The sequence below is a fragment of the Lathamus discolor genome, chromosome 19, assembly GCF_037157495.1.
Source record: "Lathamus discolor isolate bLatDis1 chromosome 19, bLatDis1.hap1, whole genome shotgun sequence".
Taxonomy (NCBI): Eukaryota; Metazoa; Chordata; class Aves; order Psittaciformes; family Psittacidae; genus Lathamus; species Lathamus discolor.
The window spans coordinates 2,859,193-2,882,234 of NC_088902.1; the positions used below are offsets into that span (position 1 = coordinate 2,859,193).

General features: G+C 48.9%; 1 protein-coding gene across 2 annotated transcripts; it reads right to left on the bottom strand.

Moving 5' to 3' along the window:
* Nucleotides 1-326: 326 nt before the first annotated feature.
* LEMD2 (LEM domain nuclear envelope protein 2) lies at nucleotides 327-13,087 on the bottom strand. 2 transcript variants are annotated; one of them, XM_065698166.1, is made up of 9 exons: nucleotides 11,499-13,087; nucleotides 10,169-10,209; nucleotides 9,435-9,510; nucleotides 8,129-8,205; nucleotides 7,411-7,490; nucleotides 4,981-5,126; nucleotides 3,834-3,935; nucleotides 3,639-3,741; nucleotides 327-2,485 (listed from the first exon to the last, which is right to left on the bottom strand). In XM_065698166.1, the coding sequence occupies exons 1-9, from the start codon at nucleotides 13,039-13,041 to the stop codon at nucleotides 2,335-2,337; spliced, it is 2,319 nt and encodes a 772-aa protein (XP_065554238.1). In that variant the 5' UTR covers nucleotides 13,042-13,087; the 3' UTR covers nucleotides 327-2,334. The 2 variants fall into 2 exon arrangements, with proteins under 2 accessions (XP_065554238.1, XP_065554239.1); XM_065698167.1 differs by having other exon boundaries at nucleotides 12,786-13,081.
* Between the last annotated feature and the right edge of the window lie 9,955 nt (nucleotides 13,088-23,042).

The following is a 23,042-nucleotide window of genomic DNA, read 5'->3' on the forward strand; positions in this document are numbered from 1 at the left end:
ACCACTATTTAATCTCACAACCCTCCCAGCTGTGAACCTCCACAAAACACAGCTGAACAGCTTTCATCCACACCTCTGCTTAATGCCAACTGCTCCCAAAACACACATTGAACATGCAGGCAAACACCTGAGGCTGCTGCCACCACTGTGATCGCCGGCGTCACAGGAGCCACGCTGTCTCCTTAGGCTGTCAACGCCAGCCCCGTGCCATCTTCAGGCTTATTCTTAGAAACCCTGAGCTCCCTGGAGTAGGATTTATTTGCTCAGCCTGAGCAGAGCACTCGGAACAATGTGTGACTCCTGCGTCAAAATAAAGGTAACAAAGCATTCGTTATAAATTTATTGTATGTATTGATTTACAGAGCTAAACTGAACATACAAACAGCACCAAGCCAGTGACATTTATTCTACAAAACCAAGTTGAATACAAAAAGATGACTGCAATGCCTGACTCTTCACTTCTGGATTTGGACGGGTAAAAAAAAAAAAGCTAAGCCAAACCCTACAAATTCAGTTTAAAAAGGCTTAAGAACGTAGGCACCGGTGTTCGCAAGGATTCCATGGCGGCAGTGAGGAACTCGTTATAGCACTTCAGGAGAATCAAGACTGCCTTCGCTTTAGTCCCTGTTTTGTTAACAGTGGAAGACGCTGGTCACTGCCTCAAAGACAAGGGGGAATCTCCTTTTCTATTCAAACACCTTCCCCTTTGTGACCGCAGCAAAAGTACGGGGTCAGAGTCAACTCCACGCAGATCATTTCCTATTTCATGGGAAAGACCTTCCCCGTGCTTTGTTCCTGGAAAGATCCGCTCTCTCCCCACTCGCTTTAGTGGTACCTGAGGGGTCTCTGCAGTCCTGCAGCAGCAGCCTGTGCGGTGTGCAGGTGGAAAACGCACCGAAGCAGACCTCATACCCAGAGGTGAGCAGGGACTGGCACCAGGAACCCCCCTTGTGTGTGGCACCACCAGCCCGCAATGCTGGAGCAGGGCTTTGGCAGCCGCTCTAAGCCAGCCCAGAGCCTGGGGAGGAAGCTCTGCACACATCGAGCGCCAGAGATGAACACGGGCATTCACACAGTGCCCGTGTGCTGAGGAGAACCACGTCCATGGTGACACAGGTTCAAATCAGCGCTGGCTTCCCTGCAGGTTTTGCCACCTTATGCCAGAAATTAAACTGGTCCCTGCTGTCTTGGCAAGCTCTTTTACAGTATTGGGAAGAGCAGATCAGCAGTATCTCTGCCTATAGCCTAAACTGCCACACACTGGTGCTATTTTCTTTGAAACAAACGCTTTTGCTGGACATAAAGAGAAACTTAAGTAAAGAAATTATTATAGAGTACAAAATACGACGCCTGCAGCATGAACAGAGGATTGATCACTGCTCCCTGTACCCACTGTGAGGCTGCAGGAACACTGACTCAGCAATCCCACCCCCATGCTGCACGCCTGGTACGTCTCTGCTCTGACACACAGCACACACATTGCAGCTGCCCAGGATAAACATGTACATTCAGCCCTAATAGCCTTTCTAAAGCTGCTCTTTAATAGCCCACGAAGCAGCCCCTTTGGCTGCAGCCACAAGAAAGCGCTTTTGGAAGCTTCCTATATCCTTTATTTTCCACCCAAATTCCCCCCACCCCTCCCAGAAATCATAAAGCACACAGACTGCAGACTTAAAAAGTGTTAACAGGGTCACAAGCACTCTTCCAGCCCACCCAACCCAGCCCAAACCCCCAAGGCACGTCAGACTGCCCTCCCTCTAGGACTACCTTCACCTAACTTTGCCCCCTTTTCCCCATTTTTAAAGGGTGAAGCCAACACATTTTCCTCACTAAGTGCTTTCCTCACTCTTTTGTACTGATAAAAACAAATTCTAACAAAATGCAGCTAACTCCCACCCTAGTGTTTCCATGGGAAATGTTAACCTTCTTTAAACACATTCCCTGATGGACGTTGCCACCAGTTGGCCTTTGCAGAACTGAGGTCAAATTTGGAAGGCTTTGTCAGAGAGATCCCAAGTCCCTCGACATCAGATAGGCCTTTTTAATATCGTTTTCAAGTTGTTCTAGGTTTGCTTGCTCCTGGAAGCCAGACATCTGCTGGAAGGCTAACTTTGGTGCAATTCTAGCTTCTCATCTCAAGCCCATCTTCTTTCCAAGCCAACATTATTGCCCTGAATTTGTGTGTGTGAAGATTTTCAGAAAGAAGAGCAAACAGCTACGTGCAATCCCCCACCCCAGGAGATCAGGACCATGACCTGCTCTTTCCCACCACCAGAGAGGGGACTGTCCCCTTGCCGAGGTCCGTATCAACAGTTGCTCAACTTCTGCTCCTCTTCAGTGCTCTGAATCCGAGACGTAAGAAGGCTGAGTCCATCTCCACACGAGCATATCTTCTCCCGCTACCCTGTGTGACTCTGTCTGAATCCGTGACTCATTGGAAGCCAGGAAGTCCACAGCTCTCTCCCACACCCGCTTCATTTTTTTTCTGCAAGAAACAGCAAGAAAAGGGAAACAGATGAGAATCATCTCCCCATTGTGCTTTCCTGCTTACAGCAACTGTGCCTGCTCAGCAAGCTACCGCTAGCTGCCTCCTCTTCCCTGTGCAGACAGTAAAGGAGATTAAACCACAACTCTGGTGTAGACGCAACTTCAGGCCACAACATGAAAACACGGGTCCTGCCTGGGGGAGAAGACGAGACCCTATCTCAGTACGAGCACTTGATGACTGCCCTGAATTTCAAGCTCAACTTGCGTGGAAGGGACTCTATTAGCAAACTGCTCTCATCCTTCCTGCATGCAGAGATAGCTTGGAACAGGCAGGACAAACTGAACTGCACCCGAGTTTTGAATCAATGTCTAGTAATTCTGGGTGTCACACACACAGACCAGCTCAAAGCAGCTGGAATTACCACTAGGAGGAAAAGGAGTTTTGTGGTTGATGGAGACTGAGGATGTTTTAAGACTTTGCAGCACACACAGCGTGCTGTGCCATAAGAGCAAAGTAGCTCCATTTAACTAAAATACAATGCTTGTGAAGAGATGGAGCAAGCGGCACATAAACCACCAAGAACCAGGCTGCACCCTCTGGCCCCTGGAGCAACTATCTTGACCACAAAGCACCAAAACCAGCCATCTCACTGTATCGCCCTTTCAAGCTGCCCAACTTGAACTGATAACTTTCTAGGCAGCAACATACACAACCACTCCAGGAGATCTTCCCAGTCCCCTATTCAATTCATGGGAAGGTTTGTTCTGAAAAGCACAGCACCTGTCGGGAGAATAAGGTACGGCTGAGAAAGAGGATAGCATCTTACATACATGAGATGAAGGGGAGAAAATCAGATGCTCCATGCCCAAGCAGAACAAAATCCAATTACTGTCTGATAGCACATTGACAGTACACCTGTGTGACTGCACAAAATACCAGCCCCAGGACTGTCACATTAATCTGCAGCAGGTTAAGACATAGCCTGAGTTATGTCAAAATCCCTTATAAACTGAAAAGCCAGACAGACTCCTTGCAGCCCAGCTTCCCGTCAATTGCCTGCGCATGGTCTGTTGCCCTGTAACTGCATTTTTCAGCTGAGCTGAATAACATCATGCTGACAGCCCTCCTTAATGAACAGAATTCAGCTCACCTGCTCTGAGGAGGGATGAGGCTGTCCCGAACATGGAAAATTCCAACATAGGGATAACGCTCCAAATTCCGTTCCCATTCCTTATAGTGGTCCTGGACAACAGCTGGAGGGCAAAAGGACAGAACAGCGAGAGACCTCAACATTGCACAGAGGAAAAAAGGGGCTATTTGCATTTACAGAGCTACTTGATTCTACCTATGATCTTCTTCACCATTTCATACATGGCTTGTTCCTCTTCCTCCATCTTTCGCCAGCGATACCTAAGGAAGAGCAGGATCCCCCAAAGAGTTATCAGACCTAGAAGAACACAAAGAAACAGAATTCAGTTACCGACAGACATGTACTTGCTGGGTGCTAGCAGGTTTGTTTCTGACACTGCCTCTCCCCAGAGGCAGTTTTCACTCCCTGCTACCCCAGCCTGCTTGGAACTAAATCCAAGCAGTTCATTTTATTCACCAGCATAGCTGCACCCTGCAAAACCCTTGGTGCTGACACCACCTGCAGCAGAAGAGCACATGTGGATGTGGGAGAGGTGGTCAGAAGGCCTCATTACAGAGGTCTTTTCGCCCCCATCAGAAACTTCAGCACAACCACAGGGCTTCAATTCTCTTAAGTCCCAGAGCTATCTCTTTGCAAGAGGCCTCCCCCACAATAACCACTTAAGAAGACTGTCAAGCTTCACTGCTCCGAAGATAGCTGCTTGATAAGGAAATAAAGCCTGAGGCTCCAGTGCCAGCCTGAAATTCAGGAGATCTATATTGAAGGTTTAGCATTGACAAATGCCCCCGTTACAACATGAGCTAACTTTAGTATCTCAGTCTCTGCAATAAACATAACTATCCCCTTTCACCCCACCTTGTCTGGCTAGATTCTAAGCTCTCCTAGTCAACACTCATCTCTCGTTATCACTGCGCTCAGTAAGACCTCTGTCACAGCTGGGGCATGATGGACTATTCCAATAAAACCTCTTACACTGAAATGCTACAAGTCACTATTAAGGAGGCCAGAAGACTTTGCAGCTTAGTGCTAGTAAAGAAAGAAAAAACTCATCTTTTAGGTAGGTTAGCAGAGTTATCTTGCAGACCACAGTAATGGGTACTCGAGGAATACCCAAAGAGCTAATCAGCTTTCTGATTTAAAGTAAGCATTAAGCACTCACAGCACAAGAGCAGGTCTACAGGTCTCCCTGTGCTGCCAGAACAAAGGTTAATTAGAAATTAACTCATCAGCAGATTCACTTCACCTCTGTTTGTGATTTCATATAGCTGGGAGAATGTGTGCACGCAGGTTCATCTCTACAGCTAGCAAGGGGAGAAGCTGATTACCAACATCAGTGACTTACACCAGAAGAACAGGAAGAGGTTCATGATAGCAGTGACCACTGCCCGACGGAAACGGCAGCCAAAGCCCATCTGAGGATGGGCTGATTCAAGACAGAACACTTCCTCCACTTTGGTAACGTGTTCTGAAAGGTCTTTGCCTTTCAACCTGATGAGAAGAGGCAGAAAATCTTCACTGAACAGAACAGGCACTCCAACTGCAGTCTTTAATCAAGACAGGGAGAACAAACAGACTGCAGATGCAGTAATTCGTTCTGTACACCACACAGAAAATACACCAACATCCTTGCAGCTCCTCTTTCCAGAACATTTTGGGACTGGCTGCATAGCAAGGCATGGATATGGCTTTAGAAAAGGCAGCAGGGCTGGAACTCCCACTGGTAAACTGAAGTCTCCCTCTGCAGACTCTCTGACAGCACCTCTCAGCGTGCACAAGATTAAACTTTAAATTGGATTCCCACCTCCCAGCACAGAGAAATGGAAATGTTTACTGAGTCACTCAGCAGCAATTGCAGAGAGAGCGGTTGAGGGAGGCTGTCAGTGTCCAGGGAGGTTACACTGTTTTCCTCAGCACAGATGAGCATAAACAGTTTAGCTAAAAAGGTGACAACGCATCAAGTGCATCTGCAGTGAGAACAGACACACCTTTGGATAGAATTCCTGGCAAAAGCCATAACATCCTCCTGCAAAATCCCTTCCACACACCTGCTGTGCTGCCTGAGATGCTTTAACTCGCTTCTTTATACACAGATCTACACTGATGCTGTTTCCTTCTTAGATACTCTTAGCCAACAGGCAGCAAGAAACCCAAGTGAGAGCCATCAGAGGAACTGGACTAAAGGGGATTTTATCTTTTAAGCTACTAATTCATTCTGTGTTTGCCATGAATAACCTATTAGATGAAGGTGTTTTCGCAATTTACTACTGCACAGCTCACAAACTGCTGTCTCTGGTTACTGGATTCTACAGTAGCTGGAGACACGCAGTTGTTTCCCACCCCCTTGTTTTATTTACAATCCAAATTCCATGAAAATACTTTAAATATGCAGCGGAAGAACCCAGGGAGAGCTCATTTTCAGTTCTGCCTCTCAGACTAGCACCTAGACAAATAATCTCACACAGCATTTGCTACAAGAGCCACCAGCAGGTTTTGAAGCGTGCTGAACTCCCTCTGACGCTGCGCAGACAGCCTGGAAGTGAATCCATGTGGAGAGCTAATTATGAAAACTAGAAAATGGGAGGATTTTGTACCACACAACTCCTGACATGAGCACTGCTCCTCTGTAAAAATAGGAACTTGAAAACTCTGGATCCCAGCCCACCTGCAAATCCAAGCCTGTCACTAAGGAAACTATATCCTGTCCTGGGAATCTGCCACACACCAATAATCAAAGCAGTAGACACTGTCTGATCCTTAGATCACTGCAGCTTTTCAGCTAACATCTAGCAGTGGGAATTCACACAAGCTATACCCACCAACTCCAGCATTACTACTGTTATAATTCACTTAATCAGGGATACGTTTAGCAACGTTAAAAATGCAAACAAATGTTAGGCTTCAGAGTTAACACAGACTGGAGGCAGCCCACACTTCCCGGAGGAAGGTAATGATGTCTGCAGACTCTGGATAACAGCCTCTCATTAGGGAATGGCCCAAATGTTGTGTTTCTTTACCTGAAAAAAAATTGTATTTCTCTTGATTTCTCATGTACCAAAGAGACTGCTAGTTGAGAAACTCAAGAGAAAAAAAAAACCCACTGATGACTGACCAACACCCTACATAATCAGTCATTTCAACATGTACTGTGTGTTCTGCCAGAAAGGCAACTGACACTAAAGATACCATTCAACAATCCATTTTCCTCTCCTTCTCATCAGGACTTGCTCCAAAGCATTTCAAAGCGTGGGTGATGCTACCTACTGGTGAGAGTGCTTTGCTGTCTAATAAACCCTTTGGTCAAAGGATGCGGTTTCAGACAATCCTGAAGCTCTGTCTCCAGTAACTGTGCTAAAGAACAGTTTTCTTAGGAAAAGTGGCTCCATGGGCAAATTGAAGCAGCATGTTGTTGTCTCAGGACCATGGGCAGGACATCAGGACCACCACATCTAAACCCTACAGGAAGCACAACACAACCTTTGATAGCCCCAGCCTCAGAGGTACAGCTCATCTGGAAGACAGCACGTCCATGAATGCAATGTCCTGCAGTGCAAGCCTGGGCAACAGGCTCCCCAGGAGTGAGCTCAGTTGCCAGTTTTTGCTGCAGGGCTGTACTTTTCACTTGGAAGCTTGCCTAGCAATCAGTGACAAAGCCAGTCCCAGACTGTCTTCTGAAATCTAACGAGGTATGGAAGCTTTTAGGGCACACCACAGAGCATGTAAAATTATCTCTCAGCCAATACCCAGGAACGTAATTTAGTGGGCTTCTACTTACCATATTCCTAAATCCTTGTTACTGTTTAGTATCCAGTGCAGGGCAGCTTCAAACTTCTGTGGGGAACTACCAGTTATGTTCTGTACAGAAGAATCAATAAAAAGATTAGTTCTCCATTCATTTAAAATACCAAGTGACATTACTTCATTACAGTAGTTTCATTCTATAGGGTCTGTCCCTGGGTTAATTCTTATCGTAATTCTGCAAACTGAAGGAAGGAGAACCAAATCTGAAGGTCTGCCTGGACTAAAGCCTTCTGACTACAGTAGGTGATGCATGAAGCACACTGTGAAATAACACCATCCCAGACCGTTAAGACTAACCACTAAATACAACATAATCTTACTGACAGTTTACCATGAAAGAAATGGAATGCTAGATCAAAGCAGTCTGTTTTCTGACACTTTGGGGTATAGAAAAATCCTTCTTCTGCCCAGCCCTCAATTCAGGGAAAATTCTGGTTTCAGAAGACTGATGACTATGGTGAAACAACAAACCATTAAGTTAGATTTACAGGGGCTGAATCAGAGATGTAGGAGATTATTCAAAAGAACTGCTGAGAACAGGCCTGGCCAAAGGGGAAGCTAGAGATAGAGGAAAGAATCAGAACAGGACGAGTACGTAAAACAGATAGTGAATCACTTTAGTATCTGTTATTTATTGCCTTATAAGAGACAAAGCACTATGTCATAACAATAGCTGTTCAGAGCCTACTCACCACCACATGATCCTTTGCTTCACTAACCCAAATGCATTTGCTTTTTAGATTCTCAGGGTTTCCACATTCAAAATTACCTGGTAAAAAAGTCAAAGAGAAATAATGTTACGAAAAAAAAAAAAAAAAGCCTTTTAACACTTCAGAAACCCACTGAAGCATCCGGGAATGCTATCCTTTAAAGTTGGCTATAGCTCCAGGCAAAATGATTACAAGATAAGATTCATACTGTTGGCAGGTAAGATTATGAATCTTAATAAAATGCTCAACCGCTTCATATAGGTTTAGTAAGGGCAATCAAACCTCGTGCTTCAACATGTGAGCTCCTCCACACAGAATGAAGGGAAAAATACTGTTGGAGTACAAAACCACCTCTCTGACCTAATGACCTGCAGAAGGGCTCCCTCCATCAGGTATCAAAGACGGCCGTGTTGGAGTCAATGATCAGCATTCAAAATGCTTTTAAGAAGCCTAAAACACAGCTCTACTTTCTACCCAGGTAGAAGAATGCTGGTAAGGAACATCTAAATCTTGCTTCACAAAGCTGACCAAGCAAATATACTGAGAGACTGTGTAAAACTGATGGAAATTCTGCAGTCTGATCTGATCTGAACAGATTTAGAAATTCTGTGAAACTTAAGTATCTAAAGACTTCAGCCTTGTTGAGGTCTGAAATCTAGTAAATGGAACTTAAGGACTTTTACTGATTAACACTCATATATCTTGCTAAACAAGTTTCTACTTACACACTGCATATCTAGCAGCCCTATCCATCACAAAATACTAGTTATAGGCCAGATTTGCTCAAACATAGTAGAGACTGGAGGAACTGGTGTGCTCCATCAGCTCCTCAGCCAAGACAGCCTGTTTTACTCTGCACTGAGAATAAAAGAGGCACTCACATCATCAGCTGCTGTGTTTCAGCAGAGCTGAATCCCTTAAGTTGCTTTATTTGTAAGAACACATCAGCTTACACTTACTAGCTCTGAGTGCCTTGAAGAGAATTTCATGATGCTGGTAGAAGAAAACCATAAACCGGAATATTTCTACCTCACATTCCAAACATATCAAGTGCAAATAAGGACCACTCCACAAGAGCACAGTAACATGAGGGCATCAGCTAGGCACGATTCAGAAAAACAGAGAAAGATGTGTGTATTCTATTACCTGACTTTCTCAGAGCTCTTCAGGTGGAACTGACAGTTCCAGAAACCCCACTCTTCAAACTGAGGTTTAAAATGTCCAGGCAGCTGGGAGAGGCAGTTTGCTGTATGCTCGCAAGTGTTCTAGAATGCCAATTGGAACTTACCAGCTTGAACGGATAAGTAGTTGTACAACTCGTGCAGCACGTTCATTACTACATCCTTCTGTTTAGCTTGACAGAACTGAAAGTCAGAAACAGGTAACAAACATGAACAGGCTGGCAGCAACAGGACAATGGTCAGACAAAGCTAAAAATACCAGAACAACACACCAGCAGTGTGTTTGGCTCAGTCATGCACCACTAGTTCAAACTAAACACACCTGCAGCAAAGATTCACAGCTCATGAGTCAAATCAAGCGAGCGCATCCCCAGCCACCAGACATCTGCCCGATCACTCATGGATTCTTTGCCTCTAAAACATCCCCTAACCGTAACTTTGCATTGGATTCAGTTTTCTCTCTCCTAATAATACATTAGGATAAAAAAAACAGGGCTGTGCAAACCCTTCATGATGGAGTTCAGGGAATTAGTTGGATTAAATCTTGTATTGCTAAGACTGAACACGGCTTTATTGCAAACCAATACCGCTTCTGTTACAATATTAAAGAAATTGATTCACGTAATTGGGAATTTAAATTTTTATCTTTCAGAGTCTCAGACACAGCCCTAATTTAATCTGCCCCATTAATTCCGACTCATCGAGCCACAGTTTTTCTGTAAACCAACAGAACTAATCATTTTGCTGTGATACTGGTATCAGAGGAAGTTACCTACAGTAATTACTCTTGTGTGAGAATCCCCAAGCCACAATACTTGAAGATAAATAAATAGATGCTTACATCATCTGTTCTTTTGTCACAATCCACAGGCAAGAGATTAACTACGAGAGAGAAGGGGAGGGTGAGTTAGTTGGCTGCAAAACAAGAGCTTTGATCAAGAAAGTAATTATCTTTTTAAAAGAACGCTCTACTTTAAAGCCTGATTCTGCTGTTCTTACTCTCACCCTACAGTACCTTGCTATGCAAATAGCACATTCAAAGCACAGCTTTGGTAGGCAGCAAAACAAATAAAACGGGTGCAAGCAATGAATTCCGTGCAGCTGGAAATTAAAAACTGGGCTATGAATGTTTTAACAGCTCCTGATCAAGACATTTCATGTTCCTTTACTATCCCACACCTTCACACTGATCTTTTACTATCTAGTAATGCCACCCGCTGCATGCCACGGTCACCTGAAATATCACGGTGATAAGATGGATTTAAATCAAGCCTCCTCAAGGCAAAAGCAGAGGGTTTCTTTTAGTTGGAGCTGTTAGCTCTGCAGTTATGGCCTCTGGTTTAAACAGCTCCCTCCTGCCTCAACAACTTGGCCACTGGTCCACCACGCAGCACTTTCTAGCAATCTAAACCACTTGAGAACTGCAGAATTTGCTGCTGTGCTGCAAGATTCTTTGCTTCAAAATATCATTGGTTTCAAAATATCCAACAAAGGTGGAAAGGGTGCATTAGAAATACAATGACGTTGGACAGTTTTATTCTGACTTGGAGAAAGCAGGAGAGCTTTCCCAACCCACGCAAAGCGCACAAACACCTACAGCAGGCTGAGTTTAAGGACTTGCACCTTCCTAACTGCACCCCAACCTCCTTCTTTCAGTTCAAAGCCATGGAATGACACCAATTCCATTCCAATACTGTTCTAGCTGGGGAATTCTGCTTTAAAAACTGGGAGACAGGGAAGCCTCTTTTCATTTCAAAGCTCTGCCACCTGCAAAGTCCTGAAGAATCAATTTGACCGCTGTAGTGCCAGGATAAAGGCCACGAAGGGCAGTGCTGTGCAGAGGCCAACATTAAAAACACACAATGGGCAATAACACAATGGACAACCGTAAAACACATCCTTGGCCAAGCAGAAATGTCACTCTCCATAAAACCCACGGTTTTGAAGGACCGAAGGCCAAATTCATTTGGAAAAAGCACACACTTGACTTACTTTCCATAACTAACAATGTTTCCCACAGGCAAAGGGAGATGGAAACGGGGACAAGAGCACAGCTGTCAGGTTATGGCAATGAGAATGATAAATGTGATGGTGATGGAAGTCATAAAAAGCAAGCAGAAAAGCAAGGTGAAGAATGAAGTTCAAACCCAGGATCCAACCAGTGCACGTACAGTTCTCCTCTCTCTTGTCAAGCCAGCCTGACCCCATCATCTTCACCACGAGGATGCCCACAAAAATGAGCAGCAGCACGACACTGGCGAAGCAAAGGAACTGGGAGAGGTAGTACTCGAGGCCTTTGCCCTTTCCCTCCGGCTGCTGCCTCGGGGCTGACCGCAACAAGCGAGTCCGTGGGGTTACTCCTTGTCCTGCTGCCGACCTGTCCCACCAGCTGCCCGAGGCCAGCCCTGCATCGGTGGTAGCCCTCCATGGGAGCCGCCGCATCAACCCCCCTCCCCAGCTGCCTGCCTCCTTCTCCACTCCAGAAGCCAAGTCCTCTTTCCCTCTCCCACCCCGGTGACTCAAGCCTCCCGACGATGTGCCCCAATGGGTGCTGGGTGTCACGTCGCTTTCCCTTCTCCACCAGCTATTAGAGAGCCCCTTCCTTTCCCCTGCCGTCTCCCACTGAGCTCGGGAGCTCTGCCCCCCAGTTCCTCCTCCCAATGTGCTCCAATGGCTCCTGGATTTCAGGCCCTCATCGCTGGAAAGGGGCTTGGAGCTGAGCCCCCCGCTCCTGCCCGTGAAGGTGCCCCAGGAGGATGTGGAGCTCAGCCCCCCGACCCCATCCAGGGATGACCCTGCCCCAGCCCTGACGCCGAGCCCCCCACTTCTCTCTGCAGATGGGCTCCACTGGGATGTGGAATCCAGCTCCCGAAACCTGTCCAGGGATGGCCTCAACCCACTGCTGAGCCCCCCGCTTCTCTCTGTGGACGTGCCCCACTGTGCTGAGGAGCCTGAGCCCCGAAACCCATCCATGGACGGCCCTGACCCAGCACTGAGCTCCTCACTCCTCTCCGTCACCGTACTCCAATGGGACGCGGAGCCGGAGCTCCGAAACCCATCCAGAGACGTGCCCAGCCCGGTGCCGAGCCCCCTGCTTCTCTCCGCAGCTGTGTCCCACTGGGACGTGGGGCTCAGGCCGCCGCTTCTCTCTATGGACGCGTCCCACTGTGAGGAGGAGCTCAGCCCCCCGAGCCCGCCCAGGGACAGCCCCAGCCCGGCCCCGGCAGCCCCGCTTCTCTCCACAGACGCCCCCCACTGCGCCGAGGGGCTCAGCCCCCCAAAGCTATCCCGGGACGGGCCGCTCTCAGCCCTGGAGCCGAGCCCTCCGCCGCGGCCCGGCGGAGACCCCCGGGAGTCCCCCCAGGACAGCCCGCCGCCCTCCCCAGACGTCCCCCAGCGGGACGCTGGCAGCCGCCCCCCTTCCTCCTCCTCCTCTTCCTCCTCCTCCTCCTCCTCACTGTCGCGGGCGGCCCCGGTGGAGCTGAGGTTGAAGCCGGAGCGCTGCCGCGAGGGCGAGGCCTGCTGCGGCCTGGCGGGGGTGCGGGCCGGGCTGTGCGGAGCTCCGCGGCCCCTGCGCCGGGCCGCCGCCACCTCAGCCCGCAGGCAGCCCAGCTTCTTCAAGTAGACCTTGCGGGTGGTGGCGGTGATGGGGCCCGGCCGGTAACCGAGCGCCACCAGCTCCTTCCGGAGCTCGGCGTCCGTCAGCTCCGCCATGGCCGCGGCGCTGACACCAGGCCGCACCGGAAGCGCTCTGCGAGCAGGGAAGCGCGGCCGCCATCTTGGGAGGGGCCCGACGCGCCCGCTCTGGCGGCCATTTGGGGAAGGGCAAAAGCGGGGCTCTGGCGGCCGCCATGTTGGGGGGGGAGCGGAAAGCGCCGCCATCTTGTGAAGGCAGGGTCGCTGGTTCGGCCATGTTGGGGAGGTCGCGGTGCCCTCTCCGAGCGGGGCTGGTGGCCGGCGGGGGCTTCCACTTCGCAGGCAGGAGAAAGATGGCGAAAGTGAAGGGCGAAGGTAGTCTGTGTCACTGCCCCGTCGCCCTGGGACCCTGCTCACGAGCAAGCAGGGGAGTTGTGCACCTCTCACCTCACTTCGAGCTACAGCGGTGTATCGACACCATTAGGGACATTCATGAGGAGAAAGAAGTGCCTTTCCCAGCCCCCTGCCACCTACACGCACATTTTCCTCATCCCTCTCCTCGTTGCCAAGTTACAGTCATCGCACTGGCACTCATCAAGCAGGCTGGAGCTCTGCCACCGCTCCAGGCAGGATCAGGATCTGGGTCCTTGGGATATTTGCTGGGGAAGGAGGTTCCTTGCATCCTTTACAGCCTAAAACCAAGCAGCGACTTGAAGATGTCAAGGTGAGGCAGCCATGTACAGTCCTGGCGTTTTCCTGCCGCCGCCTGTAAAAGCAGGCAATGAAAGTGGCTGAAACACCGTGAAATCGCCTAATATCGGGATTTAATTAAAGATAATGAGAAAGCAGTGATGAACGCGTGCGGGCTGCCTCTGCATCGCTCTGTGACTGACGTGTGGCACCGGCGTGGTGGGAAGTACAAAGTCCCCCCCTGCTTACCACCACCAACTGTGCCGCCATGGCATCCTTGGGGACACCCCTCCTTTCACCCTCCCTTTGCTGCCGCGTCCTTCTTGCCGGGGCACCGGGCAAACCTCGCCTCGCTCTTCCTCATTCCTGCAAGCAGGCAGCCACGAGATGCTCAGCTTTGTTAGTCTGGTGAGCAACCGCGAATGCGCGCTCAGAGGAGGCCAGGGAGCCCATTAAAAGAGCAATCCTCAGTTGCGATGGGAAGTGTGAACGTGCTAAGCCAAGCCTCCCCTGCTCACGAGCTGGGAAGCACGACTGACAGCTAATAATTTGGAGCCGTGTCTAATGTAAATACAGAATTAGAACATGCGCTGAAGTGCACAGCTCCTGTAAGCTCCCAGCTTTCAGTTTGGAGAAGCTCTGCCTAGACATGCAGATGCCTGCGGGTGCCTGAGCCTGAGCTGATAGAAGGCCATGAATTAAATGAACACCTCTTGGTTTAGAGAAAAGGAAAAAATACAGCCCAAAAAAAACCCCCATCCCAAACCCATCCTATCTGCCTCTGGAAGTCAGGGAAGAGCCTTGGGTGCCCTGGTTTAGTGGGAGGTGTTCCTGCCCATGGCAGGGGGGTTGGGACTGGATGATCTTGAGGTCCTTTCCAACCCAAACCATTCTCTGAGTTCCACCAGGACAGAGTTTTGCCATTGCATGAACTTGGGAACATGGGAGTGCAGAACATGGGAACAATGTTGGAGAACTGGATGCCCCTGTGGAAAAGCTGTGATTCCTTCGTAGAAGGGAGGTTGGCAGCACCATTATGCAGCAGGAACAGATGCCTCTTCTTTGTGGAGAGAAATCCACGGCTGTGCTCCCATCCTCCCTAGCAAGACAACCCCTGCGAACATCCCTGTTTCCCTGGAAGGTACCCGGGCACCATGGAGAAGGCAGTAGAAGAGAGCCCTCTGTCTCTCAGATATGACAGAGCCCATTCCACATGGACAATCACCTATTTGCCACCTATCAGCCATCCCCACAGCTCTGGGCAGCAGCAGGGGCTGCAGGGGAGAGCACAGGCTGCTGATGCTGCAGATGGGCTGCGATGCTCAGGGATGCTCAACTGTGAAAAGCCACTTTCCCAGCCTACTGTGTAGCTCTCAAATATCTTGGCTGTAAATATCCTGAGCTGGATGTGGGAAGATGGGATAGCAAGAGGGGACAGCCTCCACCTTCCCTGCTAGCCCAGAAGCTGCCTTAGGCCTGCTGGCAGTGACTCAGATGCCGAACGGGAAGAGCAGGCGTGCCGTGCCATCTGCTTCCCCCCTGGAAGTATTTAGACCGGACTGGTGTAAGCAGAGGGGTAGAAATAGATCTGCATCATCTCCATAAGGTGCTTGAAGAGGGGAGAGTGCTGCACCCCAAAAAGCACGGGCAGCAGATGAACCCCTCCTCCTCCACTGAGCAGCTGCTTTAAAACCCTGCCATCCCACCCGGTCTTCTTATCCCATGGCATTTGGGTGACAGTCCTGCATATGTCACCAGAGAAGTGTCAGCTCTGACTTGGAAGCCGGCTGTGCCGATTTAGCACCCTGTCACTCGGAGCCACACACAGGCGCGACCTGAGAACACTGCTCCTCAGCCGCCCCATCGCATACCGTGTCCTCAGCCTCCGGAGGCTTTCCTCTCCTCTTTTCCTTGCCTCTTTCTCCCAACTGCTTGGCTGCTCATCCTGCCACCACACTGTTGTTCGGTTGCTGGAGCAGCAGCATCTTCCCACCCGCCTGCAGGCATGGACTTTGGTGCTGCTGGCTGCCAAAGCAGCCTTCCAGGACACTGGGGATACAGTTCTGCTGTGCAACACAGGGACCAGTTTGCTCTTTAAGATATGACCTCCCCCTGAGAGTGGGAGTCATGCCTGGGAGGATGGTTGGGGTCCTTATATCATCTCCTTCCAGCAAAAGGGTACCTGTTCTTTTCCCTTAGTCCGCTGAGGGTAGAAGGAATTTAATTCCAAAAGCTGAAAGCCCCTTGTACTTTGGTGTGTATTTGGAGAGCACAGTTGTTGCTGCAGGACAAGACAGAGGGTTCGTATGGTTACTCTCGCATACATCCCTGAGCTGGGTCTACTGGGAAGAGCCTTTGGCAGAACTGATGGCAGGGTAAAAGCAGGCCTTTGCTGCTGCTGCTGCTGCTGCTGCTGCTGCTGCTTGTCTGGGGCAAAACGTAAGCTTAGAGGCAGATATCCCTGCAAAGTCACATTGACGGATCTCCTCATGGAAATCTCCACAGCATCAGCCCCACCATCACCCTGGTGGGAAATGGTCCAGGAAGCAAATCCAAGAGGCTCATGTTCGCTTTCTTGCTTGCTGTTGCTGGGAAACTTTCCTTCCCAGATGGTACAGGGGAGCTGTCAGCCTGGAAAACGACGGGAACAGAAGAGCTGGGCAAAGGGACATGCCAGAGAGCTTGTGTGGGTTGTTAGGAGCAGTTTGTCCCTCAAGAGGAGATGTTTCCCTGTGGCAGGGCAAAATTAAACCTGGGATAAAGGTTTGGGTCTTTCAGAAGTAAGAACTCAACAGCCTTGTCTCTGATCTTGCTGGGCACTGGTATAAATGTGATGCAGCTCCTCCAGTGATTTCCATGCCAGATATTGTGTGTATTGCTCCACTGCAGACTGACTTGCACAGGCTGAGCTCCTGGAGCCTGGCAATACATGCAGTTGCTTCCACTTTCAGTGTAATAGAATGCATTACTTTCTATCTTCCTCCCGCTCAGACTCATTTATAGTGATTTCATAGCTCAACCTGCCTCAGCAATAATCCCTGCAAACACCGAGTTACACTGAGCTGATCAGTCCATGGGCTGGGAGCATGCCTTTGAATCGATGTGAAAGCTGGAATCCACTCCATGCTGGATGTTACATTATACATTGGGAGATTTCTTATCTCCTAAGGGATGGCTTGCAGCAGAGAACATACCGAGAAGTGTTGTTCTAGCACAAACACAGCTATTTAAATGAGCCAGTGAGAACAGAATTTGTGTTAGGTTAGGAGGATAAAATTGGATTGAAATTGGATATACCATTGATCTCATCCGTCCATACTTTACATATGTTGGATTTCCTGCTGCCAGTATAAAGGAGCAGCTCTAAAATAAGCCAAAGGTATGTAAATGGAGAGCAATATGTTCAAGTGGAATTACAATTTCACCTCTAGATTTGTCTGAGAGGCAGAAACAAGGCCAGAGCTCTGTGTTGGTTCACACACACTGTGCCTGTTCACATCATAGCTATGGGAGAGGTGCTCCTCACCACGTTATTGAGATGTAAATCGCCTGGGTGAGGAAGGGAGGGTTAGGAGCACAGGGAGGAACCGCAAACCAGCGCTCCTGTGTTCTCCCAGCAGGGTGGGAGCGTGTGCCCAGAGCCTGCAGCACTCCTCCTCATCCAACACTTGTGTCCCTGCCTTGGCTAGAAGATCCAGGAAGGATTTGCCTCAGTTTCCTTCATTGCTGAAAGGGAGGGATGAAACTTATTAGTCCACAAAGATTAATAACTCAGGCTTTGCAGCATGCTTTGCACTGTTCAGAAGGACAGCGATGTTCTCCAGAACTGGAAACCCTCCCTCTCTTTCCCACACTTGCTGCTTGCCATCTGGCTGAGAGGCATGCAGAAAAGAAGACCCAAATCCTCCATTTATTTATACTGTGTGATTTATTATCTCACCTCAGATTTTGTTGTTCATCTCGTTTACAGGTTTCATTTACACATGGAGCCTTTTAGCTTTAGCAGGCTGCATCGCTTTCTCTTCTGATTCTGCAGATATCAGTCAGCCAAAAAGAAGAGAGACAAAAGAGCAATTGTCCTGAAGTTCTCAGTGAGTCTTTCCTAGGCTTTATATATTGTATCCTCCTCTTCAGCTCCCTAGCTAAAAAGCTGGAATGCAAACTGAAATCAGCAAGCCAAAGCAGAGGAACAACTTCCACAGGAGCAGTAGGGACCCTCATTTGGGACGTTTAAGCCCAAATATGACAAAGGTCTGGAGGTAACACTAGTGAAACCCACTGCACCACCCCTCGAGCCTGCAGGCAGGAGTAAGCTGCATGACACTGCCCCTGCATGTTTTCTGTAGCAATTACCATACGCTAAGAACAAAGCCTAGGGTGGGATTTGTTAGCACTGAACACCTGGAATTGCAGCTCATTCCAGCTGTAATGAAGTGTTCAGCCGGGTTCCGCTCTGCAGGGGCTGAGCTGCTCGCAGGTGTAGCTTGCCTTACAAACTATTGGAAATTGCACCCTGAAGACCGAGTAGGAAAGTGTTGGGATCTGCTGGGAAGTGTTGCAATGCTGCTAACAGGCAGTATCAGCTCTAGGGCCCAAACAGCACCCTAAAACAGGGAATAACCTTCCCAGAAGAAGAGTGTGTGCATGGGAGCAGGTGAGGACTCTGTAAAGTGAGCAAACACAACACAAAAGCCCTTCTGAGGAATATAAATATCTCTGCGGTGATGAGCTGGTGAAAGCAGGGAAAGGCAGAACTCCCAAGGCAGAAATCAACCTGCTGACAGAACCGTCTGGGGTGTCCTGTAACATCTCTGCTAGCAGTTTCTTCAGGACAGCTTGGTATTTTTCCAGCTGCCTTGGGATGAGACACATCCCAGCTCTGCCAGGAACAGCCCTCTGGCGCGGGGTGGGGGGGAAGGCAGAAACATCAGAAGGAAAAGCTGAGGAGAGCAGATAGAGGCACATTGCGGAGCTCAGACCCCGCTTTGGTCAAGTTGGAAGAGGGTCCGGGGCTGATTTGAAGGGACAAGGATGATCCTTGTGTAGGGAAAAAGCAACGTTTTGAAGTCAATGCAGTCTTGTGCTGTTCAGAGGGTCAGAGTTTTCATGCATTGGATCAGCTATGGGCTAACTCAGAAACACAGATAAAAGCTGTTCCTGGCCACAGAGACTGTAAAGATAAAAATCATTGATTATGATCCTCCACTCTCTCACACCCTGACCCTTCAAGCCCTCAGCTTCTCTGGTGCTGGTGGAGCACCCTGCCTTAATAAAGGCTGAGGATGAAGCATCATCCTGCCTCCAGCCTGACTGACTTTGAGCCAGCTGTGGCTCAGATGTGCCTGAAGTAAATGGAGTTGTTCTGGAGGCACAGGAGGGCTTGTGGTTGCAGCAGGGAAGGATGTCCACACTGGGATGTGCCAATTATTTAATGATTTGAACTGTGAATCCTTGCTGTTTAAATCCTATTATTGCTTCTTGGTGCACCACGGTTGTAATAGCTGCACATTAACCTGCAAAGTCTTGGCCAGATTCCAGTGTAGCTGGTTTGGGGTGGACCTACACACTCCTGGTCGTGAAGAGCACTGCTGAACTCCTGCAGGAGTGGCTGCATGGGCAGGGCAAAGAGCAAGCTGTATTCAGATGGAAAAACACAGTTTTCAGACTTGGCTAACCAGGTAAGCATGCCTTTGAGGGCTCAGACTGGCACTTAAATCCCTAAAACCAGCAATTTTCTGCTCCTTTCCCATTTATGGGGCTAAACTCGGCTTCAGGACCCTTCTTCCCAGCCCAAAGAGAAATGTCAGAGTTGCTTTGGGATATGACAAACGTGACAGGACATGTAAAGTGGATTGAAGGCTGTGCTCAGTGTCAAACTGCCTGCTGTGCACTTGCTTTGGTTTGAACATATGTCTAGAAGAGCCTCAATCACTGGCAGACACATAACTACAAGGGTTGTGATGTATGAACAATCGATCTGGGGACTGTGCGCGAGTCCTTATCGTCTTCCTCAAGCAGGCTGAAGGATGACTGTGCTCCCCACAAAAAGCAATTGCTACCCACAGCAAGTGGATAGGTGCTGGAAATAAGATTTCTCCCCAGTATCAATGGGTAGTGTTGTGCAGGGAGAGCTCACTTCGGCTGTGTTTAAGGAGCTGCAGTCTCTGAGGCTGCCTGACACCTTTCAACAGTATTAGTTTCACATCAAAAGAGGGAACATTCTCCTCTCTGCACATCCCAGAGGTGACAACCATCTGGAGGATGGTTAATTATTTATTACAACAAAAAGACCCATCACTGCGGTGACGGGAGGCTGCAGCTTCTCTGTCAAAATCACAGCCACTAGCATGGAGGAAAGAAAAAGGAGCCCCACTAGCTGCAGATGATCCCCCACACAGGTCTTCTGGTTCTTATGCAAAGGATCCAGGCTCTTCCTTTCTAGTCTTACAGCCTAAAGGTTGTCTCTGCCCTCTTCCATAGCACTTCGCTTTGGGGTGAGGGAGGGACTGCCAGTATCAGGGTATCTCCTGTTGAACAGGAGGGGCAGATGATGGAGATGAAAGCTTGGGGAATGAGGGAGGAGGAAGCCTTTCCTGCGTTATTCAGGGCTCCAGCCCCTGCAGTTTCTTAGAGGTTACCTGCATTTTATGGGAGTTGCTCTGCATGCAAAGGGCATGAAGCCCTTAGTCTGTTCAGCCAGCGGAGACACCACATATACCACAAGTGAACTGGCGACTACCTCCTTTGAAACCATCATGAGAGTCTGAATGACACAGGAAAGAAGATACCAGGGTGACAGTGGAGAGGGCCGGGCCATCTGACAACAAATCCCTCTGGCTTTTGATCAGCTGCAATCTAATTTATCCACCAGCTAACCAGAGGTATATTTACTCTCCCAGTTGCTCCTGAGCTGAGAATAGAAGTGTCTTGACTGACAATTCTCCTCTCAAATCTTTTTCTGTAAACAGATTTGTTCTTGAGCAATATCTCCAGGGACTTCAAGCCCAGCCCTTGAAGCACTGTTAAAGACTCTCTCTGTTCTGCAAGCTTTAGCCCTCCAGCTCTTCTGGTTTAAGACCCACACACACGCTCCCAGCAGTCCCACTGGCAGCGAGGGAGACAGAGTGATGCTGAGAGAGGGACAGACTTGGAGACAGCTGTTTTGTTAAATTTTATCTTCATACTCCTCCCCCCTGCAAACCCTCCTTGATGGGCTGAATCTTTTAATAACCCTCCCTGGGTCCAGGAGAGCTGGGAACTGCATTTGCCAGCACAGCTCCATAACAGCCTGGTATAAAGTGCTTTAAAAGGTACCTTCTGAAGTGATTTAACAGCAGCTTCACGTCAGAAGAGGACTTACATAAACATTAAATGTTCTCTTTAAATATTAAAATATTCTCTCGGGATGAATTTAATGAAGCCTGGTCCCGCTGCTTCAGCGCGCTACCTGATCTGAGCCTGGTCCTGAATTAGTGTCAGAAACCTCTTGGACGTTACTGAAAGACATTGTGAGGTCACGTTTCACCCCTGTGTTAGCTTCCCCATAAATATCAGCTGGAATTGAAGTTAATAAAGATTCCTTTTCTGTCACATTCCTCTGCTGTGCTGGGCCCTGCTCCTCTCCCTGCACACTGCTCAGGGCAGCACTGGGGCCATCTCCCCCCTGTCCACCTTTGCTGGGACATCAGAGCTGTCACTACACTGAGACATGGCTCTGGACGCCCCAGCCAGACCTATTGTTTGCTGCAGTGATTGTAAGAGGATTGCTGAGATTTTCCCTTTGCAATACAATGTGTTGATATGCAGATGTGTTGATTATGTGGTGTTATCTCAACAGGGTCAATCTTTTGTGCTTTTTCATTTATCACCACAGTAAAATACTGCCATATTGAAAGAAATAAACCTGGCCACCTCCTTTATCTCTTCCTGACTATCCCTTTGTGAATTGATTTGCTCCCTCTTCCCCTAGAACACCCCCACACACTGCTCCAGTCAAAACCTGCAATTTCTGATTGTCTCTTCCTCAATTTGTAAGCAGGACATGTCTTTCGCACCTGAGATGTCCAGCTCAATGCCTCTCCAGGCAGACATGTACTTTGCTGTTAGTGAATTTGCTTCCCAGCTACAAAAGAGGAGGCACAAAGCAGGAAGATCCCAAGTTCAGCATCAGCACAACAAAGTACTGCAGCCGTGTGAGGCATTGCCCAGCTCTCCTTGTGCCTGTGTAGAATGGGGTGAAATGCCAGTTTGGGGGCAGGAGGGGTGAACATCCACTGGGTATTGGTGTGAGCACAGTGACAAGTCAGAGCATTTATCTACCCAGCTGTCTTCCGAAGCAATCAAATCCTCCCTGTCGATAGGGATTGTCTGAGACTCGTGGTCTGTCTGCCCAAAGCAGCTCCCCCAGTGCAGAGGGCACCCAGCTCCAGTACTACTGCAGCACGCTCTGGTGTCTGCTGGGTGCTCACAGCAAGTGAGGGGCAGGAGCTGGTGGAATCGATGCTCCTGTGCTGGGGGATGAACAGAGAGCATCTTTCCTCTTGTTTAAGCATCGATTTTGCTCCCTCCACCTTGTCAGGGCTCTCTCCACTGAAGCCAGCACACGCTGGTAACACCAGCAGTTTATCTGAGCACCTATGAAGTACCCCCCACAGCTTGAAGTGGGAACAGAGACCAAGTAGCTACCTCGTGAGTGCAGCCAGGGGATGCTGGAGACCAGAACTCTGGATGCTCCTGGTCACCTCTGGATGCTCCTGCTGCCTTTCCCACACTTTATCTATGGTACAGGCACCTGTGAACACTCACCTGCACCGTGATCCCTCTGTATTCACTGCAGCTTAGCAATTCTACCTGTAAAACTTCCAGAGAGGTCAGCAGAGCTTTTCTCCCTAGGCCCACATTCACGTGTGTTCATGAAAAGGACATTACACAACAGGGGTTTTATTTCCCCTCCCTTTGCTAAAGAGTCTGCACAAAGCCCATTTGACACCGCTTCTCATTTTAATTGACTTTCCCAGTATCTTTTCATGGTTATGATGGATGCAGCTGACGAGTCAGCAGATGGTGCTGGGAAGTGACAAATTAGTTACCACGAAAGGTCACTTTTTCAAAGCATTAAACTTTCCCATGTCTTGTCCCCTTTTACCTCAAACCCACTGCTGGCTGGCCCGTCTCCCATCCATCCACAATGGAGCTTTCTGCACTGGAACGGACAACCTTTACAACAAAAAGGGAAGATGAAAATTAATCATATCTGTGTTAGCTGCGTGGTGTCTGCCAGGTTCATGTCTTAATTATGCAAGAGGACTCAAAAAGGAAAGGAAACAGAGCTGAAAGCAAGGGACCTGGCTGAGAGTTCTTCAGTGGAAGCACTGGAATGGCTGGGAGCA

What these genes read in the sequence shown, in the direction of transcription:
- LEMD2 (XM_065698166.1), bottom strand. Translation starts at nt 13,041, where the DNA reads ATGGCGGAGCTGACGGACGCCGAGCTCCGGAAGGAGCTGGTGGCGCTC. An exon ending in TGACAAGAGAGAGGAGAACT is followed by an intron (nt 10,210 to 11,498) that starts GTACGTGCACTG and finishes TCTCTCTCGTAG; the next exon opens with TTAATCTCTTGCCTGTGGAT. An exon ending in CTCATCCCTCCTCAGAGCAG is followed by an intron (nt 2,486 to 3,638) that starts GTGAGCTGAATT and finishes TGTTTCTTGCAG; the next exon opens with AAAAAAAATGAAGCGGGTGT.